We start from the raw sequence: 24,561 nt of genomic DNA, 5'->3' as shown, positions 1-24,561 counted from the left end.
TAGTATGAAGCTAACTACCAGTACAAAGGAGTTGTTCTGTAAAATATAGCCCGAAACAATACGATAAGGGCTGCAAAGTAATGCTAAAGAAGATTGAAACAATGTGCACATATCAGAAATAACGTAAAATACTTGTCAGTTGTATATTTATATATTGGCAAAAACTTAATTTCTACGTGTTCTTTTTAAATGAGGTAATTCGCATTATTTTTTCTTAGACATCTTTAGCATTTTTGTTTTTGTAGAAATCTTAAACTGGAATTCTCATTGGTAATACTTGCAGCGAATTTGAAACAAATTTTATTTTCGTTATGGAAATTATTAAAAAATTAGGATAACAAAAGCGATCTCAATTTAGTTGTCACATACGTGTACTAATTATGAAGGAAATAAGCATCACCGATTAGCAATAATACTGGAAAGTTTATTGCAATATTTAGTTAGAATCACTCGAAACTGAGAGCAAAAAAAACTCTTTGACAGGAAAACTGGTTCGAGTTTAGAAAGATTAGAACAATTGTTTACTCTCCGGTTGGCCCTAATCGAGGCATTCTAGTTATCTTTTATTTCTGACATTATACCCTTGACAACATTATTCAGTGTTGATTCTTTTTTTATAGATGGTAGGGTGTGGTCTAAGGGATACTTGGTTACTATTCATAGGTCAAGCGCCCCATGAAAAACGTTTCACAGTAGCAAAGATGTGCCTAGAATATTGCTTGGCAGTGGTGGTAGTTATACTGTATATATTCTTCATTTGATGAAGACTGACGTCAGTTTTTTTTTCATTCGGGCTCAGATAATGGAACTGATTTCAAAGTAATATTGATACTTGAGCATTTTTTCTTTCTTTCTTTTTTTTTTTTCGTTTTATAATAGCTGTTCCTCGAAGACCCATGCCTCATAGGAAAGGAAAAGGGTATGGAATCGGGGGCCAGAAATATAAAAAAATGAAATTTTTGGAAATTTTCAGTTTTCTTTTAAAAAAATTCTAATTTCGGTTTTATGAAACATAGGGTCACTAAAAAAAAAAAAGGAGAGGTAAAAGACCTTTTTTTTTTTCCCTCGAGGTAAGGGATTTCGAAGAACAACTATGCCAAAACTCAATTCTTTTTTTTTTCACTCTCACGGAGGAATGGAAGGCACTGTCAATGACTTTAAAATTTAAATGAAGAGGCTATACAATAAATACATAGGCATATAATCGCTTCGATTATAAGTAGCAGGAGAAAATACGAAGTTTTGTTGCTTGCAAGTTAACAACTTGATATGCAGCTGCAACTAGTGGAATTTGAACGCCCGCACCTTCTGTGTGTGAGAGTGTGTGTGTGTGTGTGTGAAAGAGAGAGAGAGATAGTGAGTTAAAGAGCGATGTAAACACAGCGTGTCTCTGCGAAAGTAACGCCTGAACAAATTGTGCCCATAACTTGCTAACAACGAATTGCTGGTTGGTTGGTTGTGACGAACCGTTTTTAAAGCAAGCCAACCAGAGGCAAGATTATATGTATAGCTTGGTGAAATCACATATGGTGTGCCAAGATGGCGGCCAGTGCAGACGATGAACAGAGTCTCCGTGAGTGTGAAGTCTATGTACAACGACACAACATACAGCAAATTCTCAAGGATTGCATTGTACAGTTGTGTATCAGTCGGCCTGATAATCCAGTACCGTTTCTAAGGGATTATTTTGAAAAGTTAGAGAAGGTAAGTCATTATTGTATTTTGCAGGCGATATACATTCGCGTGTGTGTGAGAGTGTGTGGTGCTGGGAGAATGAATCGAAACCTTTCTCTTTGATTTTATAATTTGACACATGTGCATTGGCAGAAGAAATCTGAGAATGTTTGTCCAGTTCTAACTGTCGGAGTTGAATTAATATCATTCAATAGAGAAACGTTCGTTTTGCCAGTTCTGCTGTAATAGAATGGTATTGTCAGAGGGAAAGAATGGTGTGGTTGTGTTGAGAGATGTGTGATTCTCACACATCTCTCAACTATCTCCCTCTCCTCTTCATTTTTTTTCACTGGTATAGAACGAAGATATAAGGTAGTTTGTTCCAAGCACGATATCGTCACTGTTGTTGCTTTCTACCGTCTTGTCATACTTATTAACTTATTAATTATATCTGTTTGATTAATGGTCCTTAATATTCTGGTCTTTCTGAGAGAGAAAGACATAAGAAAGAAGAGAAGAATAGTTAAAGAGTTTGTGTTTGGAAGATAAATATAGATACAGAGTTTGTAAGATAAACACAGAGAGAGAAAATACAAGGAAGGAAGGAAGGATAAACTTGATGTAACTACTTTGTTTACTTTTTCACAGCGAAGTTCCCCCCTCCCTTCTTGGTAAAAGCTTCCACTTTCTCTTCTGTCTATAATAGGAAGTTGTTTCAAAATTTTACCCTGCAAATGACCTAAAAAATAGGATCTTGGAGGATTTGAGGAAGTTATTTGTTGATCCCTATAATCTGAAATTAAATGCGTCTCTTGATGAAGCGAGAATGGTATTATTTTTATGCTGTTATTCCCCGCCCATTATCTGTGTGGTTACATTCAGTGGACCAAAGGCTACCCATATTGTAGTACCAGTTATATATTCAGGTTGATTCACTCGGCTCTTTTACGTCCCCTATAAAATTGGCGCCGTGCCCATGTTAAAGTCTCTAAAGTAGAACATCTAACTTTGCAGATCATATTACTTCAGTTCCACCTGAAACTTCGCCCAAACTGTCTACATTACCGGGGTGGAATATTTTTTCTTTAAATCTCACCCTTTTCGTTATATTTATACATTTCTATATCTGGTTTTTACGGTTTAGTTTCAATAGGAAGTCTACTTTGATAAATTCACCACCTATCTGACTGTATTTGTATGTTAGAGGCTGGTTAAAAGAATTAAGGGTGGCTGGCTGTGTGTGTGTGTGTGCGAGTGAGAGAGAGAAAGAAGCGTTGTATTAATTAAAAAGACGGTTTCTAAAAGAATGAAGATGGAAATAGAAACCAGAATCTACTTAGAGAATTTCTGTTGTAATTTCCACGAGAGTCATATTTCTTATGAACATATTTTCTTAAAATATTTTAAAGGTTACAGATTCCCAGATATTTCAAGATAAACTATTAATGTCTTATAGCACTCATGATATGTGCTAATTCAAAGTTATTTCAACAAGATTCATGTGCTTAAAGGAAGTTCTATTTCAGTCCCATTTCATTAAATAATTCCATATTTTCATATCACATGCAAGTTACATATTTATGAAGATTTATAAATTTTTTTTATACGTCTTCATTTTTGACGGCCTTTTGGAAGACCACACTTTTGTTTCTGTCAGGCTGGGTTGATGCCATTTCCATCAATCACGCAACTCATCCCAGGTTGTGTCTATACCAACTAATTATGTTGTATTGCTTTGTTGGAATAAAATAGTTATAGGTATATCTCTGTTCAATTGCTCCAGTCATTTCTCTTTGCTCTACCAATCAGTCCTGACTCCTATTAACAGCACCATTATTTAATGTAACCTATTAAGTTTTCCTCTCTTTACCTACTATGTTGTAAAGATGTGCATCAAATTCCTGCTACATTATGTTTATAACAGCATTGATCTAACATCCTCAGTATTTAGTGTGTTTGGTAACTACAGAACATCTCATTACACCCCCAAAATCTTCATTTATCAATGGTCATTACTTTTGAGTGTTTGGATATGTTGGAAGTTTTTTACAGATGATTAATCCACATTGCTGTCAAGATCTGTTGAATCTTCAGAATATCCAAGATTAACCCTCTGCAGAATGATCACATTTGGTGAGCTTGTTTTTGTCTGCAAATTAATTTAAAACAGCTTTTGCACTGGTCTCGTCATGGGAATCATATGTATCATTGAAAGTTAATATAAAGACTACACATATTTGATCACAACAATGAAGAGAACATAAAAAAGTGCTAAAAATTGAACCAAAAGGATTTGGGAAAACTAAAAATTACCATTAATGTTACATCAGGCAAATATCAATAGATGTTGAAAGAAATGGGTAATGAGTACTGAAGGTGGAAAGGTGAATCAAGAGGAATACTCTAAGATTATTCTCTAACTAAAAGAATTTGTGATGAGGTAATAAGAAGTGGACATCTTACTTCCATGTCTGTGTCTGCTTCTAAGTGCTGTCCTGTATATATACCTCAGCATTTATGTTAACTGTTTTAAGATTTAGTGCTTTCTGATTTTTAAGGAAAGTGAAACTACAAGTCTAATATAATATCACTTAATAAAATTGATTAAAAATTGTAATTATTTTGAGTCAAGGGAGCTTTTACATGGTTGCTCAACTTGCCAGAAATAATAGCCATATCTCCCTCAAATCTTATCCTATCATTAAAAAAAAAAAAAAAGGGTAAAGTAGATACTGTAGTCTTTGATAAGCTTTGTTTAGATAAAAGACTTGAACATAAATCTAGTGGATCAAAGTTAATGTGGAGCAAACAATTTCCTGTTTTTTAAGTATTTAGTGAAAAATTTCAGGCCAATTCCAAAGTAACCATGTGGTTTGAATTATTTTTCTTTGGGATTTGTGTTGTTGGTTGCTGCATTTGAATTCTCTGGATGTTCCTTTACATTCAGATGGATGTAGAAAGTGACCAACAAGCAACTGTATGGTGACCTCAGTAGTTGACCAACAAGATAGCAGGAAGACTGCTATAGTTTGATTAGTATAGTTTGTCTGAGATACTCAAAGTTGCTCACCAGCCAGTACATCATCTAAAAACCAAAGAGGATGAATTAATGGGTGCCTTTCCAAAACCATGATCAAGAACAGTGGGGCTGTGACTGCTGATGAACTTGGATCACCAATGATGCAATGGGATGTGTTGTAAGCTACTGTGCTTGATACAAGTGCAAGTTATAATCAGTGATTCCTTATAATATTTCATCATGAAACTAATACAGCTAAAATAATTCATTTAGAAGCTCCTAATCCATAGAATTTATATCAATATTGTAAATTCTTTAGGAGTTAATATGAATTTGCATAAATTTATCCTTTCTCAGACATTGCATTAGTGTTTTATTTATTTATTTTTTGGGGACAAAATCAGTGGTGTTGGTCAAATTCTTAGTGGCATTTCATTCATCTTAATGTTCTGAGTTTAAATTCTACTGTGGTTGACTTTGCCTTTCGTCCTTTTGCAGTCGATAAAATAAGTAGCAGTTGAACACTGGGGTCAATATAACTGACTTACCCACTCCTCCGAAATTGCTGGCCTTGTGCCAAAATTTGAAACCAATATTTGTTGATAATTTGTAATTTAGTTTGGCAAATTTTACTTTTGCCTGGACACAAGACCTACAACATATGTAGGGGATGAATATAATTAAATGATTTGTCAAATTGTGGACAACATTTTAAAAAATTGGTAAGATGGGGAAAGGATGAAGTTACTAGTGGACATTTTGTTCAGAGGTTACAGGAATTGTAATATATTTATTGATTCACTCTCCTATCTTAGCTACTTGGTCTCCGCTGCCTCAATATTAATTTGTAATGCAAGGTGGTGAGCTGGCAGTAGTGTTAGCACACCGTGTGATATGCTTAGTGGCATTTTGTCCAGCTTTATGTTTTGAGTTCAAATTCCAGTGGGAGAGAAACTTTGCTTTTCATCCATTTGGGATTGATAAAGTAAGTAGTAGCTGAACACTGGGTTTGATATAATCGACTTACCACTCCCCTAAAATTGCTGACCTTGTGCCAAAATTTGAAACCAATATTAATTTCTAATGTATGTTCTTTATTATTGAGCAACTTACTATCAAAGTTGTCATGATGATCCCACAATTGTTCATTCATTGTATATGTAAGGATACATCTTCCAATGTGCCTTTCTCTTTTTATGATGGTAGGGTTTGCTCTGAGGGAGATTTAACAGTTATTGTAAGCAACTCTAGCAACCACTATCCAGCTCACTTTAATAATTTTGCTACAAGCTCATAAATCATTAAAAAGAATATAGTCAGTGGAGTTGACCCCTAGGACTTGTAATTATTTTATTAGCATTGCCCTACATGGGGGATGAAAGTTTGAGTCTAACAGGATCTGAACTTGTAACAAAATGATGTAACTAAATAACACATTAAGTTTTATCTAGGTCTTCACCAATTATTACATACTTCTATTGAACTATAATCATTTCTAATGTAAGCATAAGGCGGTGCTCTAGCATGGCCGCAGTCCTACAACTGAAACCATTAATAGAATAAAAGATTAAAGGCCTGAAATTTGTTAGATGGAGGTTAGTTGATTAAAGTGATTCTGTTACTTGATTGGTATTTTATCACACACAAAAAGGTTAGAAGAAATATTCTATTTTCCTGATGCTCTTCCAATTCACTACCTGGTTTTAGTAGTAGTAGTAGTAGTAGTAGTAGTAATAAAAATAATGGTTTCAAATTTTGGCACATGACCAGCAATTTTGAGGGAAGGGGTAAGTCAATAACATCAACCCTAGTGCTCAACTGGTACTAATTTTATTGACTCTGAAAGGATGAAAGTTAAAGTTGATCTTGGCAGAATTTGAAGTCAGACTGTAAAGACAGGCAAAATACCGCTAAGCGTTTTTCCTATTGTATTAACAATTCTGCCAGCTCACCATTTTAATAATAATAATAATAATCCTTTCTACTGGAGGCACAAGGCCTCAGATTTGATGGGAGGGGACTTAGTCGTTAATGTCAACCCCAGTGTTTCACTGGTACTTAATTTATCGACCCCGAAAGGATGAGAGGCAAAGTCAACCTTGGTGGAATTTGAATTTAGAATGTTATGACAGACAAAATGCTGTTATGCATTTCACCTGGCATGCTAATGATTCTACCAGCTTACCATCTTAATAATAATAATAATAATAATAATAATAATAATAATTCATTTATTGGCCACAAGGGCTTACATAAAATTTCATTAAAACACATATAACAACATAAAAGACAAAAACAGAACGATACAATGGGTTTACAACGTGTAAACAATATATATAATGATTAAACATTAAACAATTTAAAACTCCCAATAGGGGTGGCGCTTTAAGGATCTTGTGGAAAAACCCACAAAAGCCACGGGTACCTGATCAACAGGGCAAGAGCCCTTCTTTTGTTTAAAGGTGCACGCTCAGAATTGGCCATTCTATCAACATTCATCCACGTTTCAACAAACTTGCTACAAGGCAACACTTCCCTCTCCACCCTCAACTTCCTTTTCAAGTAAAACTTGAGAAAGTTGATGAGGGCTTTAATAATAATAATAATAAATTAGAACTTAATCCTATACACCCGCCAATATGTAAAAGAGGACAAACAAACAACAAAATAATAGACTCACCTAAACTAACTACACCTCACAACTTATTAGGAATTGAACATAAAATAGCATAAGCAAATAAAAAATATCATTCAGGTTTAATATGAATAGGAGTAACTAAAGGATAATTTTAAAAATGGTTAATAATATTTATTTGTGTATAGTGTTGTTATAGTTTAGTTAAATTGATTATATGTATTTCTTTAGAATATTAGGTAATAATAGTTGAACATTATATATATATGGAAAGCGGATGTTAAACGATGATGATGATGATGATGATGATGATATATATATATGTATGTATTTGGGGAGAGGAAAGAGACAATGGAATCAACTACACTATTTGACTGTTAATTTTATAATAATAAATATAATATTGTTTATCTGTGAATTTGCTAATTTTTATCATCTTTTCTATTAGTGCTGGCATTTGAAAGAAGCAGTTGTATAGCCAGAAGTTTACATGTATATATCTAAAAAGCATGTAAAATCAAAAAGAAAACCTGCCAATTCTGGAGTGAAAGTAATAAATGGCAATTTACAACCACCTCTTCCAAAGGTTAAGTAGTGTCATTGTTTTGAATTAACAATATATTACCTGGTAGCTTCAAAACTTTGATGATGTGATTATATATTTTGAGAATCACATTGTAGAGTAGGTGTGAGAGGCCTAATCTGGGTTTGAGTATAAAACAGGTAGAATATTTGGGCCATATATGGCTGGTTTAAGTGCTAACGGGTGAATTCATGAATTTTCTTTTTTGTATGTTATTTAACGAGTTTATTGATTCCTTATAATCCTTACAAACAGAACATTGGACATAAATAAATGAAAAAAAAAAAAAAACAGAAACAAAAAAATCAGTCCTTTTTAATTGACTATTTCAGTAATTCTTATTCTGGCACAGTATAATGGCATTTTTGAATTTTGAGAAATTGCATATATTTTTAGAATAATTGACAGCAGATACCATTTCCATATGTAAACATTCTGTTGCAAAAAACAAATGGAACCTGTTGTTAGCTAGGCTGACCCAGGCAACCAGTATTACAAGTATAACTCACTGGCAATAATAAGGACAAACTTTTGGCTCTGGAGTATTAGTTGAATTCCCTGATAAAGAAATTTATTCATTTATGGAGTTTCAGACTTGAGAATTGGTTAGATTTCTTTAGAGTAGAACACTGTTTTAATTTAAAGCTCACCAACCCACTTAGATGTTGTTTATGAGATATGAGTAGAATTGAGCAATATTTATCCTTGATTCAGATGGATTTTATATGGGTGTGTTTCCAGTCTTTGTTATTGAAAGCAGTCCTCCACAGCTGCCCACTTGATAGCCAAGTACTAAGTGGTGAGACAAGTGCTTTAGCAGTTTTCAATGTGTTTTAACTGTCCATTTTCTGAAGGTGGTGTGACCATGTGGTCTTCTAGGAATTCAGTTTATTTTACAAGTTGGTGTGTTTCATAGAAACAGAATTTGAATGTGTGTGTGTGTTGTGTTATACAAAATGAAGATTTTATAACTTAATCTGAGACAATTTTAGAAATTATTCATTGTTCTTTAGAGAAGAGGCAATTTCTGAAGTATACTAACATGACTGTAGTTATACCTAGAGTGGTGAATTCAACACAATGTTTCAAAATTTAGATTTAGATGAGGTCAACTTCTCTGAAAGGCTATGAGCAAAATGTTAGTCTCTACATCTCACAATGCATTGTCATTATACCTTGAGCCCACATGGGAACATTTATGTAGTAGTTTGACAAGCTAGAAGTAGCAAACAAATCATCTTCAAATGATATCCTATTTTCATTTAGATAAAGTAATACCAAATATATCATGCAAGGAGCAAGTCAGAATAGCCACAGTTAAATGCCTTTGGTTCTAAATCTGCTACTATATCAGTGTTTCTTATTTGGAAAGGAAGGGTTGTGATGATTGAAAAGGAGAGGGTTAGACAAATTGCCATGTTTAATAGAATTTAAATGATTATAAACTTTTAAAACTTATCCATCATCATGGCAGAGGGAGAATTACAAAATCTTTTTTCCTCTCCTTAAAAGATGGTAGGTGGGGGCAAAAAATTGGCTAACATCATGGTTAACTGTTGTTTGAGAATTATATATATGGCTTTTGTTTTTATTTCATGTTTTTCATCTTGCCAACTTATATTTTGTTGTTTTTGTGTTCAAGACCAATACAAATAACATGTATGGTGAAGATGAGGGCAGTTAGGATAAATGAGAGAACTGGTAGAGCATGTAGCTTTGCAATAAGATAACATCCAGAGTCAGAGGAAACTGTTGTGGATCTGCAAATCTAAAAAGGAATGTAGTGGTTAACATGTTGCTATGGAGAAAGAAAGAAAAATGTGACTCAGGTCTTATATTGAGGAAAAGTAAGAGATCCATGTGCTATTATTTAGAAATCAAGGTCAAAATGTTCTAGTCTTCAGATTGAAGGATGGTATGTAATTTCTTAGTTCTGTTATAGTGAAACAGAATGGTAACAGGGGTGTCAACTAGACAGTGCATCTATGGTAGGATCAGCAGGACTACTCATTTGACTGTGTCAGTACACCAACACTGTATATATATTATACAGGAATAACGATGATGATGATGACTAATAGTGTTGCAGGTGTACAGAGGCACCAACAGTCTTGTATATCCACAGATATCATTTCACTTATAATTTTAATTCTTTTTTTCAGTTTATATTAGAATACATAAATTGTTATACGTGCAGGCACTAATGTGTGTGTGTGTGCTTACACACACACACACACACACACACACGCGTAAGTAGATATGTATATATACATATATAGAGTATGAGTGTTATTTCAACACCTATTTGCAAGTGTAGTCTTGTTTCTATCAGTTTTTTGTACAAAGAAATTTACTTATCTGAGTACATAATACCTGGTATTAGGTGTTGAAGCTCCACAGAAATAAACTACAACTCTCTTCACAGGTTTGTTAGACATTAAACCTACTCGCTTTCTGTTTTGTTTTTTCTACAGGGACATCATTTGCTAAAATAGCTTGTAGATTATTCTTTTCTCTTTTTGGTTTTGTAATTTTTTTTACTTCTATTTTCTGAAGTTAGCAAAGCCAAAAGAATTCTGAAAATTTGGATATTATTGGTGCAATTATTTTTACAGCTGGTTACTCTTTGTGGCATTAAATATTTAATTCTACAATGAGAATTTTCCTTTTCCTTTTTTCTTTTTATAATTAAGAATCATATCTTGGAAAGACTGAACTGTTTGTAACAAGTCCTTTCATTATTCTGTCAATATTTACGATGTCTGTGAATTAATTGGTTCTTTTCAACTCAACAACAACCTCATTTGTAACTGATTCCACTTGGTATGTATCCTAGGTGGAAGGTTTGCTGTTTCATAAATCTGTTCTGATTTATTTCTAGATGAGCAGATTGTGGCAAATTGTGTGTTGGATTTTTATTTTATGAATGTCTAGTAAAAAAGATACTAAGTTATTACATTTGGAAGATTCCTTGTTACTTATTTAAGCATTAAATTGCTGAAATGGACTGTGTTGTGTATTTCCATTTCTAAGATAGCAACATAGGTGAAGTATTATATACGTGTTGTTTTTGAATTTAACTCGCTGGAAGCATTTTAATGTCTGAGTAGTCTATCTTGCTTCTAACAATAGGTATCAGATCTTTTGGTCATAGTGTTATCCGCCATCCATTCAGTATTAAGAAATAGGTGCTAAGTATATCTTATAATTGTAGTAGAAATGTTAAAGATATTTAAATATGCTTACATTTTATAGCTTTATTTTCCATTTGTGTGATCCCTGAAGGTAGAATTTCACCTTCTTAAATTGGAGCAAACAGCTTGACAAAACTGATATTGAGGCAATTAAGTGGTATTACAGGTGATTGCCTGTATTAATTCACTACCTGTCCATAACATCACCAACATTCAAATTCCAGTAACTAACCTACGAATTTTAGCGACTATCCTTACTATTACTAACCTACCAAATCTTATGCCTATCTTTACACACCATCAATAACCTGCCAATTCAAGCAAGTAAATGAAAGAGACGAAATAAGTTCAATTTTGTTTATTGCAGGTCATCCCTGATTGAACACATCTACAATAATTAATCACTCCAACCATGATCAACCCATCTTTTTACATAGAACTGCATTATCCAATGTTTTTTTTTCTTCAAGACAGTAGGATCTATATTGAGGAAACTTGGTCACCATTTTTAGCAGGTTGAGCAGTCAAATAGTGGCTGTGAGTGTGTTTGTGTCTCTCTCTCTCTCTCTCTCTCTTTCTCCCTTAAAGGTAAAAAAGTAAAGTATATTGATAACTGCTTTTAATAATGATAAAAAAAAGAAACAAAAGATGAAAGAAAATTTTTTAGTACATTGCATACTAGTAAAGATGGTGAATTGGCAGTCAGATACAATACCTTGTATTTATTCTGGATCTCTGTATTCTAAGTTTAACTCCTCATGAGATCAATTTTTCCTGTTGTTCTTTTTTTTGGGGGGTGAGGGTGGGGGTGGGGGGGTCAATGAAATATCAGCATATTATTGTGTTTGATTCTCTTTTCTCTCTAGATTGTGCCTGTAATTCAAAAGTCTTGCCTTGTTTCATTGTGTCATGCTGATTAAGGGTGATACACCCGTTTGTTGAGTACTCTGTCACTCATGTTAATTGCATGAGTATGAATTCAGTCAGCTGAACAGCTGAATGTCCACTGTTGAGAATGAAATGAATCTACCAAATATTAATAATATCTATAAATTACCACCAACACCATTACAAAACAAATTAGAAAAAAAGTGCAAATGTGTATAGGTCTAGCTCCAGATCAAGTTGCTTCCTTATCAGCTTGGAATTGGTTGGTTGGAAGAGATCCTGAATGTAAGTTGGGAAGTATCAGTTCTTGAATGCCCATCACTAGCCTACCAATTCTAGTGACCAGCCTTGATATCCTGAATATTCTCCAATTGTCAGATTATGGTCAAGAATGGAACAAGCTTAGACAAGTTATTACAGAGATGATAAAGTTATCCAGGTGACAATCTCTCCTTATCTTTGATAATGGGTTCTCACATAAGTCAAAGTAATGTATCTGGCATTTAGCTTAGCTAAAAGTCGAGTTAAGTATATTTATCTTGAAATCTTGACAATTGTTAGGAATGTGCTATCAGCCATTATTACCCCAATCACCAAGATCTTTGACTCTTCCACCAATGAAGTCTTCATGACACCTTCAGATTCACTTGTTTCATATTCTGCAAGAGATGCTTTTTACTTTGTTTCCACTTTCATCATAGTGGCTGATGTTCTCTAGAATTTCAAAAAATATCACATTACCTCAATCATGCCATCAGTTTTTCTCGAACACCTCTGTAAAAACTAGTCTCAAATAACTTAACACACATACACCATTCTTATTGTAAACATATTCCTTTTAGTAATTCAAATAAATATTGACCCCACCCCCACCCCATTCACCTTTTAACATTTCACTGATGTATCAGATGTTCAGCATTGAAGTCACTGGTCTGCCTTTATAGATCAAACCACTAGGGAAAATAGGAATAGAAAGCTTATTCTTCACCTGTAATCTCTTGTAACAATCAGGTAAATAGAGTATTATGTAAAACTCACATTTTCTCTCTATATGTGCCATTTGTATAAAGATTCTTATTTACACAAGTTTGCTCCTGTCTTTGATGTTACTGTATCATATATTTCTAATGTCATGTTACAGTTTACTTTTAGCTGTTTCAATACCAAATGTGGTTTTTGCAAGGAGAGGGAAAGTAATTGTATGATTTTTTTTCCTTTTATGTTCTAAAGCATTTTTTCTCTCTTTTTATCAAAATTTATATCAATGCTGTATGGATTTTTTCATCCAGTACTTAATTCTCAGTTCATTAGAGATGGTGCCAATTATTTTATTCCACACACCTAGAATGTGCATTAGGGCTCTGTCTTTGCATACCTGTGGAGGAACAGTCAACTGATGAAGTCAATCTGTATTTATAGTAAGTTCACTACTGTCTGTCAGAAGTAACATTTTTGGGCATTTGCTGTTGTTCCTTCACTGTTCTTTTCATTATATCTATGGTCTTTTATGAATAGATGACCTCTATATTATTTACTTAAGTGATTTGTTTTGCTGGATTGAGACTCAATTCAAATAGTTTAAATGATATTTTTAATATCCTTTAAAATACATCACTTCAATTTTTTTTTTGTATTTTATTAATACCCATGTATGTGTATCAACATGCACTGCCTCATCTGTGTTCTGGTTTGATATATATATATATATATATATATATATATATATATATATATATATATTGTTGCTATTATGCAAAAGTGTCGTAAGTCCAAAACATTGCTTTGCCTGCAAATGAAAAACTAGTTTCACCATTCCATAGCAAAACTGTTGCACTACACTTTGACAATTTTTAATATCTTGGCATCTGAACCAGCTGGAGATGCAATAGTTTGACAAAAAGTACTGGCTATTGCAAGCAAAAATAGATATTGAAAAAAAAAAAAAACATTTGGCCATAATTTGGACATAAGACAATTTAGCATAAAAGCAATGATATATATATATATATATATATATATATATATATATATATATATATATATAGGTACAGGTGTGGCAGTGTGGTAAGAAGCTTGCAAAGAAAGAGACAGACCGAAATACACACACACATAACCTAGTGGTTAGGCTGTTGCATTCATGATTGCTAGATCGTGGGTTCAGTCCCTTAATTGAGCAGTGCATTGTTCTTGAGCAAAACACTTCATTTCATGTTGCTCCAGTCTCCCTTTCAATCAGATGGGGAGAATGTTGGCCTGCTCGCCTAACCAGTAGGATGACATCATTTGAAGGCTTAAAAAATGAAAAAGCACATTGTGACCAGCAATGTGTAACAACAGCTGATAGCCTGGCAACTGGTGCTGGTATGTTTATGCCTCCATAACTTAGCAGTTTGACAAAAGACACTGATAAAATAAGTCCTAGGCTTAAGAAATAAGTCCTGGTATCAATTTGTTTGACTAAAACCCTTCAAGATAATGCTTCAGTATGGCCACTGTCAAATGACTGAAACTAAAGAATAAAAGAATATATATATATATATATATATGTGTGTGGAAAATCAGTGTGTGTTTATTTGTGGCGTTGTTAGCTAACTCCTCCTACATCATTTTATTGATTTTGATGAAACTTGACATGTGGGTAGAACTCAAGTCTGAAAACCTTGTGACATACTTAGATTGTTGAAGAAATCGATAATACAGCACCTGGAGGGGATTTTATATATACCTTATATAACTATTTTTTTTTAAACACCTAAGGGAAATAACTCATATCCTCTGCACTATTTTTTTAAGCACTCAAGGGAAATAACCCGTTTCATTGTCTATGTTCGATTACTTTGAACCAACGATCAGCTGACCTAATTCTGCATTTCACTACTCACAGTTTTGAAATGCTAAACATTATTATTGCACTTCCTTAATTTGAATCTCTTCATTCATACATTTCTATACATACATACTTTTTTGAATGCCCATTACTCCGATAATTCTGCATTTTTACAGTTACACTTTCTCCATAACAGTAGATAAATTATTTGTAGTGGCTTCATGCAGGCATAGCATGGATTTGATCCTCGATTGCCAAATTTCACTTAACACTTCAACAACGCTTTTCTCATGGTAAAACAATAGTTTTTTCTATGAATGAAAGCAGTTACACATTTCCCAGATGCTTCCCCTAAGTAGAATAATGTCTTTGCCACTTCACCCTTCTAACCTCTTCTAGGCCACCAGGGGCTGGTATGGAGATAACAGACCTCCAACAAAATCATTTGTTCTCAACAATATGTCTATCCTTCTGGCTGCTTTTCGATAGTTATGAAAACAAGAACTCTGTAAGCTAAACGCAGTTACTGACAGCGACCACCAATGAGTGTGAATGTTATTATTGCACTTTCTTCTAACACTTCATTCATATATTTCTATACATATATATAGGCATAGGAGTGGCTGTGTGGTAAGTATCTTGCTTACCAACTACATGGTTCCGGGTTCAGTCCCGCTGTGTGGCACCTTGGGCAAGTGTGTTCTACTATAGCCTCGGGCCGACCAAAGCCTTGTGAGTGGATTTGGTAGACGGAAACTGAAAGAAGCCTGTCGTATATATGTATATATATGCGTGTGTGTTTGTGTGTCTGTGTTTGTCCCCATAGCATTGCTTGACAACCGATGCTGGTGTGTTTATGTCCCCGTCACTTAGCGGTTCCAGCATGGCCGCAGTCAAATGACTGAAAAAAGTAAAAGAATAAGAAAGAAAAGAAAAGAATATACTATATTCATATATTACCTTTAATAAATTAGCCTTCATAAAGTTCACCTTTAAATTGCCATGAGTCAGAGTACGACTAGGTGCTTCTACTTCACAAGCTGCTCTAATACGACAACGGTGATATCAAGTAAGTCTCTGATTCATTATGTTTCATATTTACAAAATAAAACAATTATTCTTCGTCTACTCTAATTCAATATCTAAATAGTTATATGCATATTGCCGTAATTAATTTACACATTGTATAAATAGACATTTTTTCAATATCTCCAAATAACTAAATTCTGCCAATGCATGCAGGGTTTTCAATTAAATTTCATTACACTATGAATGCCCATAACTCCGATAATTCTGCATTTTTCAAGTTCAAATTTTACGATGATAGTACATAAATTTTTCATTCCACATTTTATAAGTCATACCCAGAATTGTTGAAGGATAGAATAAACTACCTGCATCAGTTGTTAGCTGTCAAGACAGTACAAAAATTTCATGCTTTCCAAAATTTGCCAACATTACTCCTGACATGCCTATGCACCATTTCCTCTTTATGGCTTTTTTTACTGGTTACTTTTCTGTCTTCTTGTGTTTTATCCTGTGCATTATGCGTGCTTTTGGCTATCATTACTTTCTCCTTTTCCTTTCACCCTTTTATGATAAGTTGTAATCCTTGTAATGTCTGTACTTTATACAATAAGATTTCTTCTTCCTCCTCCCTCTTCTTCATTTCCTCCCCTCCAACTGCCCCTCTTCTTCTTCCTCCCCTCTTCTTCTTCCTCCTTCCTCTTGCCTTTTCTTCTTCCTCCTTCCTCTGCCTCCTCCTCCTTCGTCTTCCTCCTTTCTCTTCCTTCCTCTTCCTCCTTCCTCCTCCTGCCTCTTCCTCCTTCCTCCTCCTGCCTCTTTCCTCTTCCTCCTCCTCCTCTTCCTCCTTCCTCTTCCTCCTCTCCTTCCTCCTCCTCCTCTTTCCTCTTCCTCCTCCTCCTTCCTCTTCCTTCTCTTCCTCTTCCTCCTCCTCCTTCCTCCCCCTCCTTCCTTCCTCCTCCTTCCTCTTCCTCCTCCTCCTCCTGCCTCCTGCCTCCTCCTCTTTCCTCTTCCTCCTCCTCCTTTCTCTGCCTCCTCCTTCTTCTGCCTCCTCCTTCCTCTGCCTCCTCCTTCCTCCTTTCTCTTCCTCCTCCTCCTTCCTCTGCCTCCTCCTTCCTCTTCCTACTTCCTCTTCCTCCTTCCTCTTCCTCCTTCCTCCTCCTGCCTCTTTCCTCTTCCTCCTCCTCCTCTTTCCTCTTCCTCCTCCTCCTTCATCATCCTTCTCTTTCCTCTTCCTCCTCCTCCCCTTTCCTCTTCCTCCTCCTCCTCCTCCTCTTCCTCCTCCTTCCTCTTCCTCCTCTTCCTGCTTCCTCTCCCTCCTCTTCCTGCTTCCTCCTCCTGCTTCCTCCTCCTCCTCCCTCTTCCTCTTCCTCCTCCTTCTCCTTCTTCTTCATTTTCTTTCTCCTCTTCTCCTTCCTCTTCCCCCTTTCTTCCTCCTCTTGTTCCTCCTCTTCTTCTTGTTCCTCTTCCTCCTCCTCCTCATCAATAACAGCCTTATGAGCTATAACAATCACTGATCATTTTGGTTTGGCTCTTTTGTTTTTCTTATCTTCCATATATTAATGAAACTGAAATGGCAAAAGAAATAATAGTTTAGTTGTAAAGGTAAAGATTGCTGAAAAGTTTGAAAAGTTGTACACTTGACATTATTCAGTTGACTGCTCATGGCTTAACAGAAAGCTTAGCGTTGGTTAAAGTGGGAGCTTGTTTTAAGTGGAGTAAATATTGAAAAGGTTAAGCAATATATAATAAAAATATAACTTTTCACATAACTTGGCTTTAAACTTTTTTTTTCTGTGTCTTAATGCTTGTCTTTTTTTCCATTAAAATCTTGTTTGAAAGAGAGAGAGAAAGAGAAAATTGTTAAGTATTACTAAATAGGAAGGAAAAACTTGGTTGTTATCAAGCTGTAGGTCTGCCTTGAGTCTAACTACTTTATCATCAACAATGTTCTAGCCATGACCACCTCAGTTAATTTTCAGGTATTATGTATTTGGATTACATTATACAATATCTTCCTGTTTAAGAGTGTAGCAGTTGATTTGAATTATTAGAGATATATTTAGTGATTGTTTTATAAATGAAGTTATAGGAGAGTAAAAATAAAGTTTCTCTCTAGGATATGACATTATTGTTCATCAGCTCTTCTTCATATATACTGATATCACTATTCTTTAGGTACTAGCTCTCCTCATACATTGTATGATATCATTACTGTTCAATTGTATTTCCCTATATATGGTATGATATTATTGCCCATACATAGTATGATATCACTCCCCTCGCTCTCTCTCTCTCTCTCTCTCTCTCTCTTCATATATCGTATGATATAACTGTCCTTCCTCTCTCTCTTCTCCCATATACAGTGTGACATCATTTTCCTTCCTCTTCTCCTATTTAGTGTGATATCATTGTAATATATTGTGTGACGTCTTTCATTTTTAACTTTCTATGCATTAATATTATATCACTATGTCTACTGTGTGAGAGGTGTTTCGTAATCTTACTATTTTCATAAGGTCATCACTTAAAGCAATTTTATTAAGGATAAAGTATTATCATTAACTCTGTCACTTCACTGTCACTTCCTTTATGTTACATTCCTGGCAATAACATTTTTTATTTAATTTGAAATGTTTTTTTCCTTTATTTAGGCTTCAGTTTTGCTTCATGTGCAGATGAAAGGTGTAAACTGTAAAAATACATCATAAATAATCTTGTAGAAACAAAATAATGTTAGCTCAAAGAAATAATCTCCTGTAAACACGACCAGCTATTCCACTATTTTATTCAGTATATTGTTTTCTACTGAGATCTGTTTATTTCCAAAGAAGAAGCTGAGGTTTGCAGCATCTTAATATTCTGTAATTCTCTTGTAGAATAGTAATTGTGTACATTTAGAGTGGAGGTTTAGAGTGAAGACAGCTCTACTCTCAGTTGCTAAGAGATGATCTACTTGATGTTCACTTGCATGTAACAACCTTTCTTATAAATTGTTTACAGCCTCTCTGTAAAGGCCACATCTTGTACTTGTCGATGCTGCTACTTTTGACAATAATGATAATAATAAATAATGCAGTATGTTTAGTTATTTTTCTTGTAAACATTGCCAGCTAATTGAAAAATGTGCATTTTGTATGGGTATGTATGAGGTTAAAGGGGATAAAAATTAAAATGCGAAATGTTTATAATTATATATCTTGTTTTATTTCATGCATTTAAGGCTGTTAACAACATGGTGTCATACTATTGATTATATTTGTTCTGGGTTTGCCCTTCCATAAACAAACTTTTGCATATTATTGAGTTTTATGATGCTAGTTTGATCAGAGCTATCATGAATATACACTAACTTGTCAACTATGGAAAGGAAGAAGGAATCTATTAAGAATGGAATCGATATTTTTTTCACTCTGGTTCAACTATAGTATCTATGTGCACTAGTTTAGATCAACAAATAAAACTGAGGAATCCCTTCTTATGAGAATTATGTGATTCTATATATAAAAATATAATACTGTTTCCTTAATTATTTTGTCATTTTAATTATAGGAGTGTTACAAATAGTCATGCATTTATAGGACTAAAAACTCAACAACTGAACAAATTCATGTTTGTGTGTTAACTCCCATTAGATGATTGCATTGCTCTCTCAACCTGCCATTTGTCTGCCAAACAGTAAATGATTATCTGTGCTTTCCTTTAGTTACTAAGATTCTGATACATTTTCCCCTGAATTTTAAATAATATTATAACAGAACAGTATTGTCCTACTTTGACTTCAATCAGATGTAAAACTTAGACATACAAAAAAAAAAAAAAAAGAACATTTATGGCCTCAGGTAATGTCATAGTGAAAACAAAAATGAGCTGAGAGAAATAACATGGCCAGTGGCATGAATAGCTCAGAGTAAATCAGTGACAACAGAGATGAAGAAAGGTGTCCCAAATGTCTTACAAGATATATAATGGTAGTTCCTTGAGGTTGAGAAAGACCGTTTTGCAATTTCTTGTTGAACAGTTTGCACAAGTGATATGTTTATAGTGATCAAATGTTTGTGCTGCACATTATCTCTCTGCCTCCATCAAACTGACATTGCTTGCACAGGTGCACATTGTACCACTCATCAAATGTGAAAGTCATTGCAGAACAATGAGAAATGAAGTGTTTTACCCAAGAACAACACACTATCCAGTCCAGGAATCAAGCTCATGGATCATAATTGTGATTGCAACACCCTAGCTACTAGGCCACTGTTATATCTTGAAACTAGATAGAAAAACAATTATGCATAAGGCTGAGGGATGACCATACTATAAGCTGTGGGGTTGTGGTTGAGAGGCAGTGGGTTATAGTAGGAACTGTGGTGATGTATGTAATAGCACCAAAGGCAAAGTTAGTGTTGGTATGGTATTAGTAGTGAAGAAATTTTTGGTGCTGTGTAGTGTTGAAATGTGTTGAAGAAGAGGTGATGATGATAGTGTTAGTAGTGGATGTGATAGAGTAATAAAGATGGCAATAGAAGGTTGTACTGAAGTGGAAGTTGGTGATATTGATGCAGCACAGTCTTAACTGCCTCTTGTTCAATTACAGTATTCACCATTTCTGCCCCTGTCTTCCTCAAGCTTTCTTTTAAGTTCTATTCACTTGGAGTATGTGGCACCTATTTACACAACTGTCATCCACTACACACACTGCACACCCATAGCATCACAGTCTTCTTACTTGAACACTACTGTGACTCATGTGTTCAACTCTTCTCTCAACTCATGTGTGCTTCACAATTCATGCCTGCTGATATTACACACTCTTCTGAGCATGCTCACTTCATTTTTTTTTTTCTAGCTTTCATATATCTTTTGCATTCAAGGCTTATATTTTGCTAACATGCAACATTGTATTTCATACACACACATCATACAATCTACCCTTCACTGTGAGAGAGAAACCCTTTGTTGTCTTTAAAGATAATTATTTCTGGACTATTTTCTCTCTCTCCTTACTTTAGCAACTATATTTTGGGAACACTCACCTCCACTGCTAATTAGGACACCTATGTAATAAAATCTAACTACTTTTATGGAGTCTTCTCTGTATATTTACCACATAAAAAGTCCTTTTCTATTAGCCCATTTGTTATCCTACATTACCTTTAGTGTTCATAGTTTACACTAAGTACACCATGTGAAATTCCTACCTATTCCTTTCCTGCATATTGGGTGTGGCCACTCCCTCACTGGCAGTAGATTCTGTTTTTTTTCCCTGCTCACTAAAACCTTGCTAGATTTATTTTGGCCTCTCATTCTAGATTTTGCTTTCAGATTTGGTATTACTTCTCTAAATCTTTGACAAGTTCAGCTATAAGAACTACTTCATCAGCATACAGATATTTCCATGGGTAGCTAGTCTTAAACTCCTCTTTTATGGTCTGGCAGACTAGATCAGAATGAGTCTGAGAACTAAGGCCTGATTGAGACCCATCTGCTAGAAAAATTCTCTGCTGAACTTGTTGCTGGCATCTTGATAATACCTCTACTCTTTGCTTGCATCACTTTCACAAGTTATTTACCCACTTGTTATTTTAGATTATAAAGCATGGAATGCTATAAAAGGCTCTCTTTGATTGATGAATAAGTAGTAGCTTATTTCTTGTATTGCTGCAGTTGAATTTCTAGAAAGAGGGCGTTAGGGGTATTTCATCCTGGTACAAAACCAAATTTCACGTCTAGACCAAATTTCTTCCTAATCAGTGGTGCTATAGCTCTTTCAGTACCTTTCATAACCTAGTCCATCAAATTGATAGTCTAGGTTATAGACTTTTTCTCTCTCTTCTCACTTTAGAAACTATATTGGTTTATGGCTCAGAGTAGTTTGTCTTAGTGAAATTCAAGGTTGTCCTGTTATAAATCTCAATCACTTCCTTCCTCTCATGATATATCTTAGTTAATACTTCTCTGAGTCTATGTCTGGCTGAGAATTCTTTTGACTTCCATATCTTCTTTCTCTAAACTGTCTTATGCCTGAGTCTGTCTAGCTCTTATCTTAAGGTTGCTGATGACTAGTCTATGTTGGCTGGAAAGTCTATTTTGCCTTACTTGCCTTCTTGATTGGTTGGTGATCAAATAGCTGGTTGGATTCTTGAAGTTAGTGTTGCAAATGGTAAGGGCATTGTTGAATTCCTGGAGTCTATTTGTCTTCATTTATTGAACCGTATCCTTAGCCTCCATGTATGCTGAAGAAGGCATCATGATGTCACTCAATATGTCCATTAAAGATACCAGTCATGTTATTGAGGTAAATATCATTTGTTATCAATGATTCTGCAGGAGGTCCTCATTGAAGTGATCCTTTGTTTATCTATCAGCCACGATTGTTGTGAACATGCAGATATGTCATTTTCATATTGTCCACGTTAGTTTAAACTTAATTATTCTAACACACAGTTTCTAGCTCAGGGGATCTATGTTTAACCCCAGGTCATTTCTAATCAAACAAATTAAGCATCATATTGAAACACAAATGCTCCATCTTGTCTCTTTTTAAAATAAATAAATATACCATTTTTTGCTGTAATAACCTTAATAAAATTTTATACATGTTATTCTAATCATGGTTTCTTTTTCAAAGGTCATCTCTTGCTATCATCATTATAATCTGTCTTTGATGGCACTGACAATAATGTAAATGATGCTTTTATGGAGGCTTGGCAACATGTAATGACTTCAATGAATATATGATGGTATAAAGTATATGTCTGAGACTGAAAAAGTAGAGTATTTGTCATTTGAGACAAGTCTTATAAAGATAATTAACTGTAGAGTAGTGACCTAGTTTTGGGGTCTGACTCAGCATCTTGAATTTTATTGATTGATAAAGCAACAGGGACATTTGGGTGTGGTCAAATTCAGCAGTGCTGTGTACCTTGTAATTAGAACTGTTACTGGCATGCTGAGATTTAAGTGGCTTACCCTACATTTAAAAAAAATCTTGCTGAGAGAGAGAGAGTGTGTAACATGATATTGAATTCACTTAATTCTCTAAACAGTAAATTCAATATCAAGTGTCATTATACTTCACTTTCTTCATTCAATACGCTGTTACAAGGGAAAACTAACTGCATTGTTTTAATCTTGTAGTGATGGCATTTTCTGCTTAATTGTGGAACAACATTGACTTATTTGTTTTATGATTTTATAATTTTAAACAAAACTCCTGAAACTACACTATGAAATAGCTTAGCTTTTCATTTATTTAGCAAAGTATCTCATTATTATTTATGCAATAATTTCATCAACCAAATGTCATATATGCTTCTATAGGTCACTATACATCCAATTTAAAGTTCTTGTTCATGATGCAACAATGCTGGGGACAATTTAATTCATACCTGAAAATTGATGATATATATATATATATATATATATATATATATATATATATATATATATATATACAATTTAAAGATAGGATAAAATCTTTATAAGAATTTATCAAGTAGTTAGCATGAAAAACCTTGTAAGGGAAAAAAGTTGTTAATTATTCCCTTTAAATATATCTATTTATATTAAGGGCATTACTATACATAAATGTCTCACACTAGGAGGGACTCTTAAAGTCAAAATTACCATAATAGTTTATTATGGTAGTTTTGACTTTAAGAGTCTCTCCTAGCATGAGGCATTTATGTATAGTAATGGCCTTAATATATATATATATATATATATATATATATATATATATATATATATTACAAAACTGATTGTCCCCAAGTGGTGAAAATTGCACATCAACTAGTTAAAGAAAAAAGAAAAAATTTCTGTTTCTTGCTTTTTGTATTTTAGTAGAAGTTATGTTTAACCAACCAGCAGCATTGTAACAGGAATATGATGGACCCTGATAACACAATTTACTAATCATGATTGTTGTATTATATGGTTGAAGACCAAGATGTCATCTGCAGATGGGATGTCTTGGATATGTGTGGTGCATGTCATTCCTTTGGCAAATAATTTTTTACTACATTTAATAATGATATCTGGAAATGATTAGTTGATCATATAACAAAGTGGCTGACAACTGATTGCAAAGAGAGTGGAATTATCTCTAAGATGACATTGGAGTTGAGAATTAATTTTTAAGAATCACTTATTTATTGCTCAGCCACCTGAATAATTGTCACCCCAACCCACAATGAATATAAGTTGTATAATTAGGATAACTAATCTATTCCTTTGTGTTACACATCTTTATTATAAAAAATTATGGAAAAATAAGAATAGTATACACCATGTTCCCAAATTAACTGAAGCTAGAATAATTATATAGAAGATTATATTGCAAAATATTGTGTTACATGTTGTTTAGCCCTGAGTCAGTTCTGGCTGAGCAGACCTATGATCAAAGAAGTTCCCATTGCAGTCTTCTCATTTTTCTCAATATCAATATTTTTCTCAATAAAATTTAAGACATTTGAAGAAAATTTGTCAGCTATTTCAAGCATGTCAAATTTTGAGGTTATGTATAATATTTCATGATTTATCAAAAATGAATTAAGTTTTCCCTAGTATTGTTACATGAAAATAAGCATATATTCAGCACATGTCCTATGTGAGATTAGGCATTAATGACATCACTTAATTTGATGTCAACACTATATTTGATTACATAAAAATATTCAATTCACCAATCTGTATTATCTGGAAGAACTCTGGTTCAGC

The 24,561-nt window shown here is 34.1% G+C and overlaps 1 protein-coding gene across 2 annotated transcripts in view; it reads left to right on the top strand.

Moving 5' to 3' along the window:
- Positions 1–24,561, top strand: part of LOC106881659 (cAMP-dependent protein kinase regulatory subunit) — a 457,628-nt gene that overhangs the window by 62,781 nt on the left and 370,286 nt on the right. Inside the window, exon 1 of one of the 2 annotated variants that reach the window (XM_052968905.2) lies at positions 1,523–1,704. The exons of the other annotated variant lie outside the window; for it this stretch is intronic. Coding sequence (XP_052824865.1) covers positions 1,540–1,704 — 165 coding nt within the window. The 5' untranslated portion in view covers positions 1,523–1,539. Of the gene's footprint in view, positions 1–1,522; positions 1,705–24,561 lie in introns of those variants that run through there. 2 annotated transcript variants of the gene reach the window in all.

This window comes from Octopus bimaculoides, chromosome 6 (assembly GCF_046866305.1).
Source record: "Octopus bimaculoides isolate indiv1 chromosome 6, ASM4686630v1, whole genome shotgun sequence".
Lineage (NCBI taxonomy): Eukaryota > Metazoa > Mollusca > Cephalopoda > Octopoda > Octopodidae > Octopus > Octopus bimaculoides.
Note: the sequence above shows the minus strand (reverse complement) of the source record. Positions and strands in the feature narration are given on the sequence as shown.